The sequence below is a fragment of the Diabrotica undecimpunctata genome, chromosome 8 (genome assembly GCF_040954645.1).
Source record: "Diabrotica undecimpunctata isolate CICGRU chromosome 8, icDiaUnde3, whole genome shotgun sequence".
Lineage (NCBI taxonomy): Eukaryota > Metazoa > Arthropoda > Insecta > Coleoptera > Chrysomelidae > Diabrotica > Diabrotica undecimpunctata.
Genome location: NC_092810.1, coordinates 133,855,453 through 133,877,986, shown reverse-complemented (window position 1 = coordinate 133,877,986; position 22,534 = coordinate 133,855,453). Strand labels below are relative to the sequence as shown.

Below are 22,534 nucleotides of genomic sequence, written 5' to 3'. Positions count from 1 at the left end.
GCATGTTGAATTTCCTCTCGTGATATATCTGGTATATTCTCCGATCCTACATTATGTACCTTTTGTATTGGTTGTTCGATGCGCTCTGGAATAACTTGACTTTTATATAATGTTTCATAGAAACTTTCCACTATATGTAATATGCTTAGTCTATCTGAGATAATATTTTCATTTTTGTCTTTAAGTTGGAAGATTTCTTTTTTGCCATTTTCCATTGTTCTCCTTAATGCTTTCATGCTTTTGTTGTCTTCTATAGTTTTTATAATCTTCTCGTTGTTGTATTTTCTAATATCCCGTCTGATGGCTTTAGAGATTTCTTTATTGATGCTGTTTATATCTTGTGAGTCAACATTTCCTTGACTTCTCAGCATTCTACGATCTTCCATTTTTTGTTTCGTTTCTTTACTAATTTTTTGTTCTTTTCCATGTTTAGGGCCAAATTTTTCCTGAGCTTGTGTTAATGTATCTACTATTTCTTCGTTTAGGTTATTTACGTCTTCTCTTGTTGTATTTCTGAGTAAGTTACTGGTGATATATTTTTCAAAGTCAAGTTCATTCGTTGGGCGCATCCAAGGTTTGAATTTTTTACTTTTTATCATCTTCAGTCTTTCTTGCTTAATATTGATTTCTACAGTTGCTCGGACCATTCTATGATCGCTTGCAACCGCAAATTGATTTAAGACTGTAACATCAATCTATACCTTACAGTCTATACCAAATGGTATAGTATTCCAAATCGAAAAAATCAAAAGAATATTTTTTGTCGATGGGTGAAAGTTAGTTAAAGTTGGAAAAAGGGCTATTAAACATTCTGAGGATTAGAAGTTTATTTTTACAAGCACCATGTAAGAACAACACCTAATTATACTAAACTTTTGTTAGTAAATATAAACTCGCTACTATTTTGTACACTTTTAGTACGATTAATATAAATTGTATTGTGATAAATCTGTATTAAAATAAATCATTCCCTCATATTTTACTCTATTATCATTAATTGGCGGGGCTAGAACTACTACAATGTTAGTAACACTCACTGTAGCTATAGGCTCAGAAATGAAATTGAATCTATTTGATGGCATATTTTTCTTTAAGCATTTGACCTCACAATCTGTTTGATCCACATTATCAACTAATGCCACAAAATTTTTAACACGTTTTTTTTTTCAACACTGAAAACACTGGATGCCGTTGGCTCTGCAAAACTCAACGACCTCCAAGGATATATGCGACTCATGGTTGTGCATTACAAGTAAAACTCGATTTTCTGGGGAACATCTAACATTTTTCACAAACTGTTTCAAAACTTGAATAAAGTTTTCACGTGTTATCCTACCGCTGGGATATGCTAAACCTAAAGGTCCGTCATCAGGAACTGGCTCAGGAACATCATTCTGGCAGCATCAAATCTTCGTCGCGGAAAAATCCAAACTGGTGGTAAAGCATTCCCATTTGCACAAATAATACCAACATGGGCCATGAGTTCACCTCTTTCCCTGGATGTTACTTTTCCTATTTGATGTTCACTTTTTTTTGCCTACTATGCTACTACCTTTTGAACGTAAAAATTTTGAAAAAATTGCTTATTTGATATAATGAGAACAATTTTATGTACCTACCTACCTCATCTAAGTTATAAATTTGAGCCGGTGTAAAGAAATAGCGAGTAAGCACATCTTCCAATTTATTCTGGAATATTTCCCTCATTTGTTCTGTTAAAACTAGTCATACGTGCTAAGCTAGTTGCTTGTGGATTTCTTATTGATAGCCGTGGGTGTTGTTGCATGAAATTTGTAAAACAACACTCTGATGCCAATTTTGTCAGTTCTCATTTTTCTGTTTTTATTTTTCATTTCCAACAGCGTATTCATATTCTAAATTTCCAGTTAATTTGAGTGTAAGACTATAAAATATTGACGAACATTTAAGCAAATAATTTTCTAATTGAGTTTACATCTCATTTGTGAAAATTTGTGATTTATGAAAATCTGGTTTAAAGTTCGTTTGTTCCATTTCAATTAATTTTGCGCTCTTGACGTAATTTGCTAAGCGGCTTTTGGTCATCCCATAGTGCCTTCCGGATACCCAAGTTATTTTTTATTACAGCCTCGACGGCTTGTTTCATAATTAAGGGGTCAAAATCTCTATTCGTTTTTTTGTTGTAAATGTTTGGTATTTTTAACGGACTATCCTACAAAATAAAAAGCCATATTTATTATTTCATATGGACACAATGGACAGAGTTAGGAGACTATGGACCTCTGTCCATTGTCTACTCTGTACACACAAGAAACATTTTGTCGTCACGGAATGAAACGTGTTCAGAAATTGACTTTCAAAGGCCTTTGACTGTGTTTATCATGATATTTTGCTAAAAAAACTGCATTTTTACGGTATAAGAGGTACTCCTTTGGAACTAATTCCATCGTATCTAAAGGATAGATACCAAGCAGATAGATACCGTACCAAGTACGGAAATTGTCTCTCTGAATTTAAGCAGATCAAGCATGGAGTTCCATAAGGATCAGTTCTGGACCCTCTATTATTTATTATATATGTAAATGACTTGCCCAATTTCATGGCTCCATTTAAAACAGTTTTATTTGCAGATGACACTACTTTTGTTTTTCTGATAAAAATCGTTCAGTTTTAGAAACCACGTCTGAGTTTGTAAATTCCAATGCTTAATCATGGTTCTTAGCAAATAAGCTTAAACTAAATGATAACAAAACTTCAAAATTTTTTTCGTCTACTTTTGATGTGAGTGTTGAAAAAAATAATATCAAATTGTTGGGCATAACAGTTGACAACACATTGACTTGGTATAACCATATTGACCATCTCAAAGATAAACTTTCTAGTATCTACCTTATTTTTACTCAGACAATTAACCTTGATACCTTAAAAAAAAGTACTTTTCTCTTTTCCATTCATTTTTAAGCTATGGTATTCTGTTGGGGAACTCTTGCAATGTCCTAACAATATTTACATTGCAGAAAAAATCAATAACAATAATTGCAAAAGTTAGCTATTTGGAATCTTGCAAAAAGTTGTTTATTAACTATAAGATAATGCCCTTGTCAACGTTATGGCTATACAGCGTTAATGTAGAAATACATAAAAACGTTGATACTTTAATTAAACACTCTGATTTACATAACTATAACACGAGAGGTGCAAATAACATCAGAACAGTTAAGTATCGTTTGAGTAAATCACAAAAAAACTCAATTGACTATAATATATACAATGTCCTACTACAAGGATTTAAAACAACTTCGATGAATAAATTTAAAGTAGGTAAGTCTAAAAAGATACCTTTTGATATTTGCTTTTTACTCTGTTAGTGAATACTTTGATCACTTCAAGGCAGTAACACGAACATGGATGTACTCATTATGTTGGTATATGTTATTGTATGTATATTTTATGTTTTATTTTATGTTATGCGCAATAATGTATTTTCATCTGCTATTGTATTTTGTGTATGTTATATATTATCTTTGTTACTTATACATATAATTGACTTGCTACAAACACATGTAAAATTTGTAAACGTAGTTAAATAAATCTTGAATCTTGATTATTGAGATATAACCTCAAACATATGTATTTATCAAACTCTCGCCAACATACAAGATTATAAATACTTTTCATATTGAAAGCATAACTTACATATATGTGATCTAAAATTACATATTACTTAACAAAAACACAAAATATTCAATATATTTAACACTATATTTTTACTAGAGTTCTTACTCGGTACAGACGAAACCTTATTTACAACGATTCTTTTAGCAGTTCAGTGAAGTCGCTAATCATATTTTTTCCTAGAAATTTAAACGTGTTCATTATCTCCTTGTGTCCAAAATCTCCCAGGCCTCCCCTACTAATGAATATAGAGGCATCTATATTTGTTTATCAAAAGGAAAATCTCCACTACGATTAAATGAAGATTGATTGAAAAATCCGTATATGAAGTCCATCTGGTACAGGATTGCAGCCAATGGAGACAGAACGCTAACAATATTTAGAGTGTCCCCACCCACAACCTGACAAGGACTTAAGGAATGAGGAGGAGTCGGATATTTGTTGCCAATACTTTACCAAAGAAAATTATACGAATAAACAAGTGTCATGATATCTTTGTTTTATTTTTTTGGTTTCGGGACTTTAGTTTGGAATTGTAATGGAAAACAGATATAGTCATAAAGTAATAAATAAAAACTTTCCTGTACCACAATATATACTATGTCTGGTATTATGTTATACATTTATATATAAAAATGCGTAAGTGTATACTATATTTTTGGACAGAGCGAATATATTTTTTGACATAGAATAAGGTTTTATTTCGTATTTTATGACTATATTTATTTTACATTAGCATTCTTTTTGAATTTTGACGCCTAAAATTCAGAGCAATTTTTTTTAAATTTGCCGCCTAAAATTCAGAACCTGTTTTGAGTTTGCCACCAAATGAAATTAGTTTTAGCCCGTCCGCATTTGGCGCTAGAAACTCTCTCCCAAAACTTTTTATGGGACTTACCGTACTAGAGGACTCTGTACTCTGATATAATTATGTATTCACCTTCAACTAAATAATTGGAATATCACGTTTCATTTTATCATCTAAATATATATTTTTTAACATGCAAGTTCGTACATATTCTTAAGAAATTATTCGAGAAGCTAGAATTTATTATGTTTTTTGTTTTTAGGTTCTTTAGTGTAACTCAAAAATAATTATAAATTTATATGGAAATATGTGTTGCATTAAAATATAAATATTTATTGTCATTTAAACGTTTGCTCTCGTTCTAGCTTTGTTTAAAAGGCGTGCAAATAGATATTTTATGATTTTAACTACCTACTAACTATTAACAACACAAGCGAAAGCAATTGCTGGGGCCCGATAGAATATATTCCAATTCAAATACTCCCGGTCTGTAGCTAAGTCACAGCTTTGCACGCAATTCTTAATTTAATATTAAATTCAATTCATTTATCTCAGTCAAATGAGCTTTAATATTACTTCGTTTACTGTTGGAAATATTAACGTCACTTTTCTTTTACATACTTCACAATATCACAACAAATAATATGCGGCGATGAGACAGACTTGACTTTCATAAAAGGGTAATCCTTTTTCTAGTTCTGCATTAAAATGGCATTTTTGTCGAGGCGGAGACATAATTCTATGTATATTCTAAAATGTTTTGCAAACAAACACTAATAACAGTACAGTAATACAATACGTAATTATACTTCAACGGTCCAACACGATGACGATGAATGACAAAACCATACTATTCGATATTCGGCAACAATCGAAGCCGAAGGTCATTATCCGAATGTTTGTTCAGATGCAACGTTGCACAGTGGGCCAAAATTTAAGTAAAAGTTCCAAAGAGAATTAACTGAGGACAAAGTCTAAGATAATTATTGTACTAAGTACATTCGTATGTCCTTAGAAAGGCTTTAAAGTACATTAGGACAATATTTAAAAATAAGTATTGTCCTACTTAAATAAGTACATAATGGTCACCATAGGTATACTTATATTCTGGTAAGGAGCGTATTGGATTTTAGCTATATGCTGTTGTATTGGCTCATTGGCTGTGGAATGTTGTTTTGGTTTGATCGGTCCCGCCGGCGGTCAATTAATCGATTTTTGTCACCGCACGATCGGATCGTTATGAGCTGCTGGGAATCGGTCGTTCAATACTTTGAAGTGATTGAATCAAAACGAAAGAATCAATCACGATTGATTTGACACTAATATCTACCACTTATATATCATACAGTTGTTTATTATAATTTGTTTCCACTGAATTGATACCTAGAAATTATTAAAATACGTACTTAAAAAAACACACGTATACTTTTAATAGTTACACCAAATAAATAACGTATTTTCACAAATATTTAAAATGTAAAATAATAGGAGAACATTTATATGATTTATATATGTTTCAAGGCAACTTCAATAACTTCAAGAGTAAATTGTGCATCCTCTTTAGTAACACACATTGGAGGTTTGATTCTTAATACCTAAAATAAAAAGTTTATTTAGAAGTTAATAGTTATCGTATTATTTATTAATATAATAGTAATTACTTAATAAAGTATAATAAAAAAAAGAAATAATTAATTTTCTTTCTTCTGAAAGACCTATAAATAACATTTGTTATATTTACTTACATTTCCATGTAAACCTCCCTTTCCAATAATTAAACCAAGCTCTAAACACTTTTCCCAAAATGTCATAACTTTCTTAGGGTCTAAAGGTTTTTTGCTTTCTCTATCCTCCACTAGTTCAACACCTATCATTAACCCTTTACCGCGGACATCTCCAATCACAGAAAATTTTGATTTTAATTTTTCTAGTCCCAGTAATAAAGGTATTCCAACTATTTTACAATTTTCTTGTAGTTTTTCTTCTTCTATAATCTAAAATAAAGAACAAAAATATAGTATCTGAATATTGGAATGATTAGTTTAAAGTTTTGTTGTAAGATCCTTTTCTACAACAGAAATATCTTAGCCATCCTGTTGGAAGCGTTTCAAGATTTTGCTCCCATCTGATATCTCATCTTAAAGTTCCTTCTCTAACTTCTCTAATTAACAGTGTGGAGTTTATGAAATTCTGTGTACAAAGTGCTCTTGACTTACATAAGACAAACAAATCAAATAATGTAAAACAGAATTTATAAACATTATGCTTCAGTCCGCAACTTCGATTCATTTTGTACACTGGCCTAATGTCAATAGTATAGATAGCGTCAAATATTTTACCTTAGGTATTAAAACAAAAAAGAGACAAGCAACAATATTAAAAAATGATAACGAAATAATTATGGGTACAAAAGACAAACTAGAGATATGGAAAGAATACATACAAACTCTTTTTGATGACGATAGACCTTGTTCTCCACCATCCACAGATAATGGAATAAATGAAAAAGGCCCAGAAATAACCAAAGAAGAAGTGATCCACGCAGTAAAATCTCAGAAAGTTTGAAAAGCCACCGGTCCAGACAATATCAATGTCGAAATACTAAAACTAATTGCAGATAACGAAAGTAACAGCCTAGACTTAATAACAGCCCTATTCAATAAGATATATGACACAAGTAAAATACCAACAGACTGGCTAAAATCAACATTCGTAGCATTACCAAAAATCGAATTCTTCACAATGCGATGATTATCGAATATTAAGCTTGATGTCCTTAAAACTTTTCTCAGAATTATCCATACACGCATTTACAAGAAGTGTGGGTTCCAGATGAGTGACACTCAATTTGGATTTCGAAACGGATTAGGAACAGAAGAGGCTCTTTTTGCTTTAAATGTGTTAACGCAACGATGCAGAGACATGAATGTAGATGTATATGCATGTTTTATTGACTATCGAAAAGCATTTGACTGCGTTAACCATCAAAAGATGATCGAAATTCTGAGAACAACTGGAGTTGACGAACAAGACTTGCGAATTATCTCAGAACTATACTCACACCAAACGGCAAAAATTGAAATAGAGCACACAACATCCGAAGATATACAAATCCGACGAGGAGTGAGACAGGGTTGCGTCTTATCACCACTATTGTTTAATTTGTATTCAGAGTCTATATTCAGAGAAGCATTAGACGAGGTCCAAGGCGGAATTAAGATTAACGGAATCAGCATAGACAACATCAGATATGCTGATCATACCGTCTTAATAGCAAGCAACGCACAAGAACTACACAATATAATAAGTGCGGTAGTTCACCACAGCGAAATGTTTGGTTTACATCTAAACGTTTCCAAAACTAAAACTTTAGTATTTTCAAAGACACCAATAAACGTACATGTGTATGCCAAGGATCAAATAATAGAACAGGTAAATTTCATAAAATATTTGGGAGCAAAAATATCAATAGTCGGTGTAATTCAAAAAAAAAACAAATCCTATCAAGAATCGAACAAGTAAGGAAAGCATTCATGAGCATGAAAACATTTTTTACAAGATCAGACCTTAGTCTAGAGCTGAGAATTCGAATGATCAGATGTTATGTTTTCTCTGATTTGCTGTATGGCTGTGAAAGTTGGACAATGAACTCTGAAATAGAAAAAAGAATAGATGCCTTTGAGATATATATACAGACGAATGTTGAGAATTCCATGGGTACAAAGAGTTACTAATGTTGAGGTACTTCGTCGCATGTGTAAACAAAAAGAATTACTAAGAATAATCAAAGAGAGGAAAATGCAATAATTGGGTCATGTGTTGAGAGGCGAAAGATACGAATTACTGCAAGTTATACTGGACAGAAAAGTACAGGGCAAAAGATCAGTAGGAAGACGCCAGAACTCGTGCCTGAAAGACCTGAGCAGATGGTTCTACCGTTCATCCGCAGAAATCTTTCGCGCAGCAGTTTCCAAAACTACAATTACCATTTGGATCGCCAAACTTTGAAAGGAGACGGCGCCATGGAAAGAAGATTAAAACCACAGAAATACTTCCGTTCATATATATACCAACTCCAGAAATATTTTACAACAATCTGGTTCATTTTTAATTTGATGCTATAGATGGTTATCAAATTTGTCGCCTTAAAGGTGAGATAATCTTTTAGCTCCCCAACTTATTAACAAGTATAGGTAATACTCGTTATTTTTATGGAATCGATTTAATGGTAAATAGAAAACGATAAAAAATAGACACTTGGTATAAAATAAGCAACTTTAGAAGTTATTTAAGACTTAAACGACAGAAAAAGAATGTTCGATAAAAATGTGTTAAGGAGCACATAATGAAGTAGCTTATACATATCGTTAGTGGGCTTTGGACGCACTTGCAATCATTAAATTTTTGTCGCGCTCAATGTTTAGTAAAATATTTTTAGTCTACTAGCAAAACTTAACGACTTACTTCACACAAGTAATTATTTATTTTAAATACAAACATATACCTCTAATACTGATATTCCCACCGCACAGGCAACAGGATTGCCTCCAAAAGTGTTGAAGTGTATAGCTTTGGTTAAAGCAGCTGCAATTTCTTTGGTGGTGGCTACTGCTGCTAATGGATATCCATTGCCAATACCCTTTGCCATAGTAACAATATCTGGAACTATACCGTGACTCTCAAAGCCCCAAAAATGATCGCCTGTTCTACCGAATCCACTTTGTACCTAAAATGTAAGTTAACTGTTAGCACAAACTATATACATACAAAATAAATGTAAAATAAAATATGTAAAATATAAGGTATACCAAAAATCGTGCCAGAATAAATCAATCAATTTTAAATTAAGTCGCTCAGAAGCAGAGTTGTCTTTTGACCACAAAGACCAACACAAATATACATTTAATAACACCCGTGGACAAAGATCTATGATAGATTATGTTATAACCAACAGAGATGTACATCTATCGAAAATAATCGACGTAAGATTCCTCAACTCGGCAGATGTAGGTAGCGACCATAGCCTAGTATTTTGTAAAATAAGAATCATCCTGAAATACTTCCCACCCAAGAGAGCGGCACCAACACAAACAAAAATCAAAGTCGAAGAACTAAATAAGGAATCCACGGAATACTTATAAAGGAAAAGAATATTAGAGAAAATCGCTGGGAATGAACTGAGAAAAACTCAAAAATAACATAATTAACGCAGAAACAGAATTACTTGGAGAGAGAAAAGTAACAAACACTAACATATCAAAACAGAAAACACCATGGTTTAGAGAGGAAGTGAAGATAAAATGTAAAGAAAAAAAGAAAGCCTTTTTGATCAGAGGACAAAGAAAAGAGATGAACGAACTAATAAAAACGAAACACATTTAAAAGGAAACATGGGTAGACAACTTTCGATCCCTATTTGCTAAAGGTGACGATAATGAACCACCAACACCAGAAGTGACGACAAACGAAGAAATAAATATTGAGGAGGAAGAGGTAAAGGAAGCATTAAGGAAATTAAAAAATAGAAAATCACCAGGAGAGGACAGAATACCGGACAAAACAGAATTTTTCAAAATAGGAGTTCAAGCATCCTAATAGCTCTCTTCAAAAAGGGAGACAAATCGGACCCGGAAAATTATAGAGGAATTAATTTATTAAACATAACACTAAAATTAATAACCAAACTGATAACAAATAAACTGGATGAAATTATAACACGGAGAATAACAACAAGGTTTTAGGTCGGGAAGATCATACACCGACGCTATATTTATAATGAGACAAGTGCAAGAGAAATCATTAGAATACAAAAACCGACATATCTATGTTTAGTGGACCTTAAGAAGGAATTTGACCGGGTCAAATTAAAAGACGTTATCCACTTACTGCACGCAAGAAAAATATCTCTAGGAATAATCAAAAAGATTGAAAATATCTACCAAAACAGCACAATAAAAGTAAAAGTAGTAGAAGAACTAACCGACCCTATTGAAGCTGGCAATGGGATAAGACAAGGAGATTCCCTGAGTTCTCTATGTAAGACTATGTACTCTAAAAAGTAAGAACTAAAAAAGGATACCAAATGGGAGAAACACAACTTAAAAGAATCTGCTATGCAGACGTCGCAATACTACTCTCCCAAAGTGAAGATGATTTACAATGTATGCTGCATCAATTTAATATAACCGCCAGAAAATTTAACATGTTAATTTCCCCAAAAAAGACAAAATGCATGGTTACAACAGCAAATTTACTAAGATGTAAATTGAAGCTGAAAGGTCAGATAATATAACAAGTGATGGAGTTTAAATATCTAGGCATCACATTATCTAGCAACGGAAAGCTCGAAACTGAAGTAGAAGATCAAGTGAATAGAGCAAATAGAGCCGCAGGCTGCCTAAATAAAACACTATGGAGAAATAAAAATATCGGGAAACAAACGAAAGGCAGAATTTACAAAACAGTCATCAGACCAATAATGACATACGCGGCAGAAACAAGACTTGACACAAAGGGGACAAAAAGGATGTTAGAAACAGCAGAGATGAAAACAATTAGAAAAATTGATGGTAAGACACTATGGGACAGAGCTAGAAGTACAGATATACGACGTAGATGCAAGGTGGGGAACATCAAGAACTGGGTAAGAAATAGAAGAGTAGAATGGAACGATGATATAAGCCAAATGAGAACAAATAGAGTAGTAATGATGACAAGAGACGGTTCCCCAATAGGAAGACGATCAGTAGGAAGACCACAAAAACGATGGAACGACAATTTACTGGAGGCACATTGAAAAACAGACAGAGTCATGTCTATATAAAAAGAAGAAGAAGAAGAAGCAGAGTGGCCCAACTGATTTTTTGTATAAATCAGATAGGTACTACAATAGGTAGTACATTATTTATAACCCTAAAATGAAGAAAGCAGGCTTGTTTTCTAAGTGATGTTGCAAAAAGTATAGATTAATATATTAACTTCACGACAATTTAATTAATTAATAGAGAATATTTTTGTTATATTTTGGAAATGCCGTTGTCTGATGTATCCAGTACTACTGAACCCAACGAATTTGAAACAGATTCTAGCTCTGACTCCATCCACCATCTGATGATGAGTCTTCCACAACTAGGAAAAGCTTCAAAGAAGATGGACTTGTGTAACCTAGTTCAAGTAGGGATAAAAAACGGTAGAAAAATAAGTAAGATCTAAGTCTAAGTTGGAAAGAAATTCAGGAAAATCATATTTTAATTCTCGTTGTAGAATTATGTCTGAGAAACAATTTTATGGAGTGTGTAGCTGTTCACGAAAGTGTCATTTATTGGTATCTTTCTAAGAAAGTAAAAATATTTTCTAAAGTTCCTACAACTTATCTGATTTTAATTTACAGACTGCTTACATTATTATACAAGTAAATTTTGTTAATAATGGACGATATACAGCAGCTTAAAATCATAATAAACGTTCTAAGATACGAAATTATACATTACCGAAAGAATGAGGTGATATGGTAACTGTTTGAAAATCATTTTTCAAAAAAGCTCTACAAGTTTTAGATGTTCCTAAGAAATTTTGCTATAAATAGATTTTCAAATTATTTCACTAAAAAAAACTTTAACTCGTTTATTACCAATCGCTTATAAACAAAACTAAATTGATATATCAGCTTGAAATTTTATGTGTAATCATTAAAAGTGTCGCTGAGCAGTATTGCAGCCAATTATTAATTAGAAGCTAGCTCATACTATTCTTTTTTTCAGTCTAGAAATTACTTACCTCATCAGCTACATACAATCCTCCTTGGCTTCTAACCCGATCATAAACACCTTTTATGAAATTCTTTGGATACTGCACGACACCTCCAAGTCCTTGAATAGATTCGGCCCAAAAAGCTGCTATCCCAGTTTTTGGAATATCGTGATTTAACTCATATTCAAATTGTTCTAAATATTTTAAACCTGCTTCACATTCTACAGTACAGTCACAATGCCTGTCTGTTTGTACAAGACTGTCGCGGCATTTATTTCCTCCCCATATTCCTTGATAGATATCGGGATTCATTGTCTACAAATTTAAAATAAAACAAATAATTAAAAAAGAATATAACGTCAGAAACGACTTGAGACCAATAATTAAATTATAATTACAAGTTAAGAAGCAAACAGTTGGCAATACACTCTTATCGATAAAACTCAACTACGTAACTCAGGTTTTTAAGCGATAAAATCAAAATAATAAATAAGGATAATAATTGACAACCGTACTAATTATTCACTTGAAAAACCGCAAGGCAATGATGTGACATTTTCACCCCTTTTCTTTTCTAGTTTTGGTTAAATCGTTAATAAATTTCTATTGCGTTTAACACTGGTTGTTGCCATTTCAAAACAGTGACACGTGTTACGAATATAGCGCGTAACTAAATCTCATACATCTGGCGTAACACACATTGACAGTTGACACGCGATTGATTTTCAGGAATTCCCCGAGCTATCAATATTGCATTATGCGTCTCCCTAACAACATATAAAAAGTTTCCGTCGACCGATTTACGGTGTAGATATTTAGATAAAACCTCAAATGCATTTTGAATAATGGGAAATCATAGCAAGCGCACGGGTAATCGTATTTCTATTGTAGAACCGATTCATAAAAAACGTGTAGTTTGTAATCCAAGCCATAAAGTCTTACATGCTTAAAAGTTAGAGCGACCAAGAAGAATTAAACACTACTTTGTTACATACCTTAAACATTCCAGCAGCTCCTGGTACAGGATATTTATAATAATTATTTGATGTCATTCCCATGACCTGATACGTCATTCCATGGTAGCAGTTTTTTAGAGACATGACATCGAACTTGCCTGTGTAAGCTCTGGCCATTAGCAGTGCTAAATCGTTAGCTTCACTGCCACTATTTACAAAATATATACACTAAAAGAATTATTACTGTAGAATTATTAAATACTATGCTTTAATAAGATTAGAATTAAGAATGACAAGGTCCACCGATTATAGAAGAGAATAAAAGTCTGAAAGTCCTGAAAAGACAGCTAAACAATGGAAAATGTGAAATACATAAACTAAAGAACAAAGAAGGAGTCCATATCAAATAGAGAAGAACTACTACACATAGTTGAAGACTTCTATCAAGAACTACACCCAAGTCAAAGGGAAGACCAAACGAACTTGGAAGCCGCCGCATCACGCAAAATCATCAACCAGAGTTCAGACCTCATGCTAGAGATCACACCAAGCGAAATCCAAGACGCAATGAAAAAGATGAAAAACAACAAAGCAACAGGAGAAGATGGAGTCGTAATAAAACCTATAAAAATGGGCGGACGTGCCCTTCTCAACCAAATAAAAATTTTATTTAACCTTTGTCTAACAGATTGTTGCATACTGGAAACATAGAACAATGCAGTAACAATTTTACTACACAAAAAAAGACAAGGCGCACCTAGAAAACTATAGACCAATCAGCTTATTGAACTACATCTATAAAATGTTTACCTGAATAATTACGACAGAACTAGAAAGAATGTTGGATTTCTACCAGCACCGAGACAAGCTGGCTTCCGCTCAAAATTCGGAACAAACGATCACCCACAAACAGTAAAAACCTTAATAGAAAAATCGATAGAATATAACAGATCACTGATACTTATCTTCGTAGACTTTCACAAAGCTTCGATACCGTGGAATTAGACAGGATTATAACTGCTTTGAACAATAGTAGAATAGACTACCGGCTTGCAAAGTTAGTACAAACATTGTATCAAAACGCCAAAATGCGTGTAAAACTACATGATACCACCAGTGAAATTCATATAAAGCAAGGTGTGAGACAGGGCGACACTGTCTCGCCTAAATTATTTATAACGGTCCTCGAATACTCCTTTAAAATGCTAAAATGGGAAAATACGAAAATATAGGAATAAAAATAGACGGGAAATGCTCAATCATCTGCGTTTTGCCGACGATACAGTACTTATTACTGAAGATCTACGTGAAACACAACAAATGCTACAAGAATTAGAAAACGTATCTTCAACAATAGGTCTAAAAATGAACATCAGTAGAACCAAATTTGTGACAAATTTGGTTCCCAGCGAACACCCAATCAGACCTGTGAATTTCAACGACGAATAACACTTGCTTGGGCGGCTTATGGTTCACTAAGAGACATCTTTAAGAGCAACATCCCGATAGCTATGAAACGGAAGACATTTGACCAATGCGTTCTTCCTATTATGACATACGGAGCAGAAACTCTTACTTTCACAAAAACAACAGCACTAAAAATGCGAGTGGCACAAAGGCGCATGAAAAGATCGATTCTCGGCGTGACAAAAAAAAGACAAAATAAGGAACCAAGACCTAAGGAAAAGAACAGGTATCACTGATGTCGTCGAACGTATATCCATGCTGAAATGGAATTGGGCAGGTCACATAGCGAGACTAAAAGACTCAAGATGGACCAGAAAACTAATTGACTGGCGCCCAAGAGAAGACAAACGCGGTAGAGGACGACCACCAACACGCTGGATGGACGACATTAAACAAATATCCAAGAAATGGCAACAGAACCGTGAAGAGTGGAGAAAAATGGGAGAGACCTATGTTTAGCAGTGGACAGAAGAGGTTGCATGATGATAATGATGATTTAATTAGAATAAATTATGTAAAATACAATGCTTACTTCCAAGTTGCCTGGTAATTTATCTCCTAATTTTTTAGCATATTCGTGAATCTTAGTTTGATAATAAATATTTGTGGAATGTCCCAATGTTTCAATTTGATCCTTTATGGCACTAGTTATTTTCCTTCAAATTAAAATTAAATAGATTAATGTTTTACTATTTTTTTATCTATGGTAAATAGCAAATATGGTATGAGGCTATTATAAAAATGTTCCTTTCGTTTTGTTCATTTTAATGGCAAGTATATATGCACTTGTAAGAACAATTATAAACCAGCTCTAAAAACCATTCCCAAAAGAACTGGAGTATAATTGTTTGGTTTTCAAAACGCAGAGGTCAGAAGGTTTACAAGAGGTCAGAAGGTGAGGAGGTAAGCAGTCAGCTACTTACTTATCTTCCACTTTATTATCGGAGTCATTAAAGATTATAAAATAACTTTAAACTTGTATGAAGAAAACCATTTAAACACTTTTTCTTATTAAATACTGCAGCCTTTTATTTTCCAGAACCCTTTTTTCAAATTTTTAGAGTAGAATATTTCCAGCTTGTTAGGAAAAAGCATTATTACACTCATACTTCAGTCTGGAGATACCTCTGGAGAGGTTAATTATAAACCTATCAGTATAATACTTAGTTGTATGCCAAAAGTATTCGAGAGCATTGTTTGTGACTATTTAGGTGATAGCTTAAAATCCTATTTTACAGACCAACAATTTGGATTTATTCGTGACCGGTCAACAGAGCTTAATCTATCAACTTTCACTGATTTCATTTAGAAATTTTTGAAGGAAGGTACTGAAGTTCATGCTATATATACGAACTTTATAAAGGCCTTTGATTGCGTAAACCATAAAGTTTTAAATAATAAGTTACATAGTCTGGGTACTCAAGGGCAACTTTTAAAGTGATTATTTTCTTATCTGAGAGAAAGAATACAAATAGTGCGTATTCAATGCTTCTAATCGAATTAGACAGAGGTACGATCTGGTGTACCTCAAGGTAACACCTAGATCCTTTTCTCTTTAATATCTATGTGAATGATATCGTCTGCTGTTTTTTCACTCACTCTCTCCCTCTCCCATGTTCGCGGATGATTTAAAACTTTACAGAAATATCATGAATATGTGTGATTACCACGACCTTTAGTCGAAACAGAAACACCACCAACCAACTATACTATAAAAGGTTGCCTTTCAGAGTCTCTAACCCAAGTTAACGATTTAGGTGTGATCCTTGATTTTAGTTTATCATTAATACCGCACATAGCGATGACTATTTCAAAGTCACTTTAAATGCTATGCTTTGTTAAATACTGTGCTAAGTAGACTACGTCACTCGACACTGAGGAGTAGACAGATTCAGACCTCAGTGCCGAGAGACAGTTCTTGCAATACAGAGTCACTCGACACTGAGGAGTAAGCAGATTGAGACTTCAGTGCCGAGAGACAGTTCTTGCAATACAGAACACGATACTGGTACGACTCGAGTGAGGGGAGTAGGCAGATTGAGACCCCGAACTCGAACCGAACCATATCAATCTTTATAATGGCTCCAAAATGGGTGCCGAAACGTCGAGTAATAAATTCTCAACGCGGTTCTTCCCGAGAACTAAGTAATTTTCATATATATATATATATATATATATATATATATATATATATATATATATATATATATATAGGAAATTTTGATTGTAAGAGTTAGTATAAAATAGAAATTCGTATTGTCAAGTAATAAATATATACATTATAAATTAATTATGATTTAGTGTTAGTGTAGATGAATTAAAATAAGTGTACATAAATTAAAAATAATAAAAACATTGCACTATCCAAAGTTGAAACTTTTTAGCTTCGTCTCATCCTTTTCTTTTTTTATAATACAGTGTAACCTATTTAGACTGGAAACTCCTCTATAAAATTTAAAGTTGTTAATCAATTTTAACCAATTTTTTAAATATCTTTTTGTTTTTAATATTTAAAATGTAATTAAATATATTTTATTACTTGACATTAAAAAAATGGGTAAATCAGTCACCAACTTTAAATTTTATAGAGTTGTTCCCGATCTTAATGTGTCACACTGTATATTTCAGTATTCCTCAAAGCAAGCATGTTTTAAAGCAATATACTCACGGATGACAATGTCCAACAGAAACAGTACAAACTCCTCCATACATATCTAAGTATCTTTTTCCTTCGATATCAAAAAGCCATTGTTTGTAACCTTGATGTAATGCAAGAGGTTTAGTATAGTAAGTTGTCAAAGCTGGATTCACGTAAGTCTTTCGTATGTTGGTCATTTCGTCGTAACTAAGACCCTATAATAAAAAATAGATAAAAGAAATGTTAACGTAATAAAATTTGCCCGATATTTAGTCCATTTACTCTTTCTACCTAGTAAGTTATTACTTCCCTTTTCTATGATGTATAAATGATGTATAATTATCTAAGATCACATCTTTCGTCTAAGATGTATAAATTATATCATTTTATACAGTAGAGACCGGAATATATGCAAACGAATTTTTGTAATCTCGGGCGTATTTTGCATAAATTTCATATTGTATATATCGCGATGTCCAAATTAAGTGCTTGGATTTAGCCATATCCTGAATTACAGCTGGATGGAGGAAAGTATTTTGTCGAGCTTGCTCTAAAATTACAGATATCTATTTTCATTTTAAGACAAATGTAATCTATTTTCAATGCATGTTTCGGTAAAAAAAGAGTGTAAAAAAGTGAACAATGTCCCTTTTACGTCATTTATGCAGAAATATTATAAATTTAACATTCCCGATTAAAGTACCTTAAGAAAAAATATATCGAGATTTGCTACGATTAGAACATAAGAAAAATTCAAAAAAAATTTGCCGATAACTGTATTTTTTTTTTTTGTCGTTGAAGAAGGTACTAATTTACGGAGGCGCTATATGGCGCATTTAATGATAAGGGTTTTATATGAAGACGTAAACAATAAATATTACCTTATTGCGTCAAAGCAATTGGAGAAAGAAAACAAAACCGTTTCCTAGAAAAAACTTACCAAGTAAAAAAACATTTAGAGCCATTGAATCACGTTGTAGAGAAACTGGGATGGAGACCAAATAAAACAAATTCTGGTAGACCAAGAACAACCAGAACAATTAATAAAGAAAATATTTTAAATTAACTTGATCAAGATTCAACAGTTAACATTAGGAATATTAGTATGGTATAATTAGACATAAACCCTGATATCTAAAGTAAAAGTTTTCATCCAACATCAAATTATTCCATATGGTCCACATATAGTTCAGTAAAAAGTTACACTATTTCGAGCATCGGGTTTGCGAGGGGGTGGGGGAAGAAGTCGGCAAATTAGTAGTTTTTTACGAAGTGATTTTTTTTTTTTTGAAGAAGGTTTAATACAAAATATTCTACGTCAGATTTAAAACAAGAAAGATCATATCCATAATTGTTTTAAAATCAATGGTTTCGGAGTTACGGAGGATGTGGTTTCCGTATTTTTTGGGAAAATTATAATATTATTACTGAGGAAACTATTATTTTTTAACAGGATTGTGTTTTGTAAATGTAATTTGCTATTTCAAAAGCTGGTGGTATGTTAGTGATAAGCCCTTGAAGGAAAGTCAACCTCGCCACCTTCGCAAGGGGCGCTACTGTTTAAGGGTAAAGAGGCTTCCACAGACCTATGCCACATAAAACAGTTGTACGGAGAATCTTAGTCTGAACTTGCTATGGATAATATTAATAATGATGATTATAATGCAATGACTTTAAAGTAAACTTATTAATCAGTAAACTTACTTATCAGTTTCACTCCTCTTCAAATACAACATCCTTCTCTTCTACATCTTTGTCTATGATGGTTGTCCCTATTATCATATGCTGGCCTGAGACATTGCTGCATATGTTTGAGCAGTTTAGACCACTCCTTCAACACTCACAGTTACGGATGCATTCTTCTTTGCAAATACACACTATGAGGGAAAGTAATTCCTTGGGAATTACTTTCCTTCAGCAAGTTCTGTTTTAATTAGTGTTAGGTGTTCGTTTATCTTTATTTAACCTAACTTGATTCTTCTTCTCTTTCAGACACTGCTGTACCTGGTAGTAGGTTCTCAACGAATTCTACCTAGAAGCTCCTGAAGTGGGCGGTAGTAAAGCAAAGAATTTATAGGCTGCTTTGCAATTCAATGCTTTACCTTCAAGTAAGAGTGATAGCGAAAACAATCTAGATCTTACATGTTCCTGGAACCAAACATCGCAAGAAGAAAATGCTTACCGCCGTCGGCTACTGCACGGGTCAGCTTTGGTGTTTTTGAAGACTAGAAGTTTTCTACGAAGAGTTTCGTTGGCTTTCACTTTCCTAGACTGTAATTTTCCCGGTATTATCTTCATACTCTCAATGCCTCGCTAAATGTCAGCAATAGTGTAAACTTTTTGCTGCTGATTGCCTTTCTTTGGAACAAAACTAATAGGTCCGTGTCATCACCAATAACACAAAACTGTTTTCTGTTGCATACATCCCGATTTCTGTCTATCAGTAACGTGTTGAATGATTCTTTTCTTATGGGCATATGCACCATCATCTACATATACCCAGAATACTGTGAATTTTAGTTTTACTTAGATATTTTTTCGAAGAAAAAATTATTCTCGCTATTCCACTACAAAACTCGGAACAACTGGATGATGAAACAGAACTATTTATGAAAAATATTCAGCAAGCAGCGTGGAAAAATACTGTTATATTAAATCCAATAGTAAAATAGAACAGTTATCCAAAAGAAATCAAAGATTCCATAACAGAAAAAATAAACTAAAGAAAAGATGACAACAAACAGTTCCACAAGATAAAACCCGTTTCAATAATGCTTCTCAACAATTATAACGTAAGAGATACAAAATTTAAAGAATTTATCAATCGACACCTACCTATACTTCATCTAATTTACTTACCGTTGCACGTCATCCGCGTCATAGCCCGTGAAGCCACATGATACCAACACGAAATATTTAGGCGGTAGGTGTGTTCTTTTTTAGAATCACTTTGCCGAGTACACTGGCATTGCAGCCACTAGACATATTTTATTATATACGCGTTGAAATAATATTTAAAGATTTCTATTAATGTTAACTTAAAGAAATACACAATAATATGTTTCATTTATTTTGTATCAATGCATTATAAAGCGTTTTTATGAAGAACATTTGTTCGGAACACACTGTAACTGTAATCGAACGGAGGTAATATTTTGGCATAAATTGGTAACACTTATTTGACAGTTGCGGTGTTGACACTTTTTGTACTTATTATTATTTATTTTGAATTTTAAAGTGAATACCTCTTGTTTTGTATTTTTACCTATTTATTAAAATCTGTTCTTTTTAGCGTAGTAAAGTAAAAAGAGATGGTAGCGTAGTAAAAAGAGATGGTAGCTTCTTTGATATTTATGCGCAATAATTATGTGACTTATTTGACTTGAAATGGATTCAGGATTTTTTTATACTTTGGCAACTATGTCAACTTTGATCTCTGTCAATTATAATGACGTGCAATGGTAAGTAAATTAGATGGACTGTAAGTAATTTAACAGCTGATAGTAGCACATATTATTCGCTATGAAGGGCAACAAAGGGACTAAAGAGACCGATTATTTAGGCTTCTCCAATTAGGATGCAAAATGAAGGAACAGAAGGTTTCCAGCTTCCAGAAGAAGCTGGAAAACAGATTTAGATAATACTAATCAAGAGGAAGAAGATATATAGGAGGAGCTTGTCAAACAGAGGAAGAATGACCCCAACAACGCGTAGAAAAGTTGCAACAGAAATAAAAGAAAATAATAAACCCCAAAAAAGCTCCAGGATATAAAATGCATATATTGTAATATCAAACGATAACAGGAAAAAATAAATATAACCTCGTTTCGAGAACAAATCGTGAATACAAGTTTTGAACAAGCTCACAACCGTTTACAACAGTCATATCAGGAAAGAGAACCTGAATAAACTATAAACTTGCTGAAGGAAACACGAGAAGAAGATACAAGATAAAAGGTACACAGTATTACAAAACACCTAGAAAAAAAAATGGAAGAGCGTATGCTATGAAGCATTCCAACATTTTGCAAGTCATGTAATGAAAAGTTTTTATGTAATGACTCTTTTTTTGCTATACCTACATAACTATATAAATAAAAATGCATAGGGTAATATATAGAATAAATTTATGGATAAAAAGTAAGTATTTTGTTTCAAGGGTGGTGTACATAGTTTTGAGATAATGATATTTGTTATAAACCGTGTGTACCATAATTTGACAAGAATTTTAAACATTTTCTTTTTGCAAAATTACAAATTTTTATATTATAATATGATTTGTAACTCTTCAAATAAAAGAATTAAATAATTTGACAACAAATAATACACCTCAGTTTCTGTGAGATTTATAAAATACCTCCTCAGTTTGAGTATATTATAGATATTTTTTGACCATATATGAACACAAAGCCCAAGGGTAAAACTTGTGTGCCAGTTCTGATAAATTAGAACGGGGGTCAAAAAATTAAATAATTTTCTCGAAAGTTTATTTAATTAATTTAGATTTAAAAAAGCTTTTACATCTTATATTTATTACATACCTTGTACGGTTTAGGTTTAAAATCACATTTGGGTAATTCTGGTTTCGTGGAATAATATCGAACACATCGTGCTAACAGCTTCATGTTAACGTAGTAAAGAATATTTAGTAACTACTTATAAAACCGGAACACCATAAACAAAATTAAAATTATCGAACAATGCTTATGTTTAAACATATACTAGTAAGTTGCAGTTCAAGTGCAAGGATAAGAATAAATTTTGGTAAAGACAGGAACATAAAGCTACTTATTATTAGGGGAAAGTGGGTATAGTAGTAATAAAACTAATATTGCTTAGATTATTCCAGAGTCTTCTTTATTTACACTTAGAAAAGAATAAACATAGAATTACCAGGTGCGGACTAAAACCAAGGCACGTACCTAGGGCCCGTAATTTTTGGGGCTCTAGGCTTATTATTAGGTTTTTATTTTTTAATTTTTATAATTAATTTTTATTTTTATTTAAAAGAAAAACGTGATATTAATAATTATTGCTAAAACGTATCCAAATTATGCCGAGTCGTTATTTGATAAAGTCTATAGCCCAGTCTAGTTAAAAAAAAAAGGTGGAAAAATGTTTCGCAGATATCTGAAGCTTTTAAGACATAGGTGGGGAATACTAGATGATGAATAGATGAAAAGATACTCCTAGTTTTACCTTGCGTTTTTTTTAAGCAATAATTTATGGTCACAATTTGATTTTTTTTCTATAAATTTTTTC

The 22,534-nt window shown here is 32.6% G+C and overlaps 1 protein-coding gene across 1 annotated transcript; it reads right to left on the bottom strand.

Annotated features, from left to right (window-relative positions):
* Positions 1-5,868: 5,868 nt before the first annotated feature.
* On the bottom strand, positions 5,869-22,043 carry LOC140448591 (alanine--glyoxylate aminotransferase 2, mitochondrial-like). Its single transcript, XM_072541675.1, has 8 exons — positions 21,814-22,043; positions 17,303-17,487; positions 15,167-15,290; positions 13,207-13,395; positions 12,239-12,526; positions 8,967-9,188; positions 6,208-6,456; positions 5,869-6,057 (listed from the first exon to the last, which is right to left on the bottom strand). Exons 1-8 carry the CDS (start codon positions 21,895-21,897, stop codon positions 5,968-5,970), a joined length of 1,431 nt encoding a protein of 476 aa, XP_072397776.1. The 5' UTR covers positions 21,898-22,043; the 3' UTR covers positions 5,869-5,967.
* Positions 22,044-22,534: the final 491 nt, after the last annotated feature.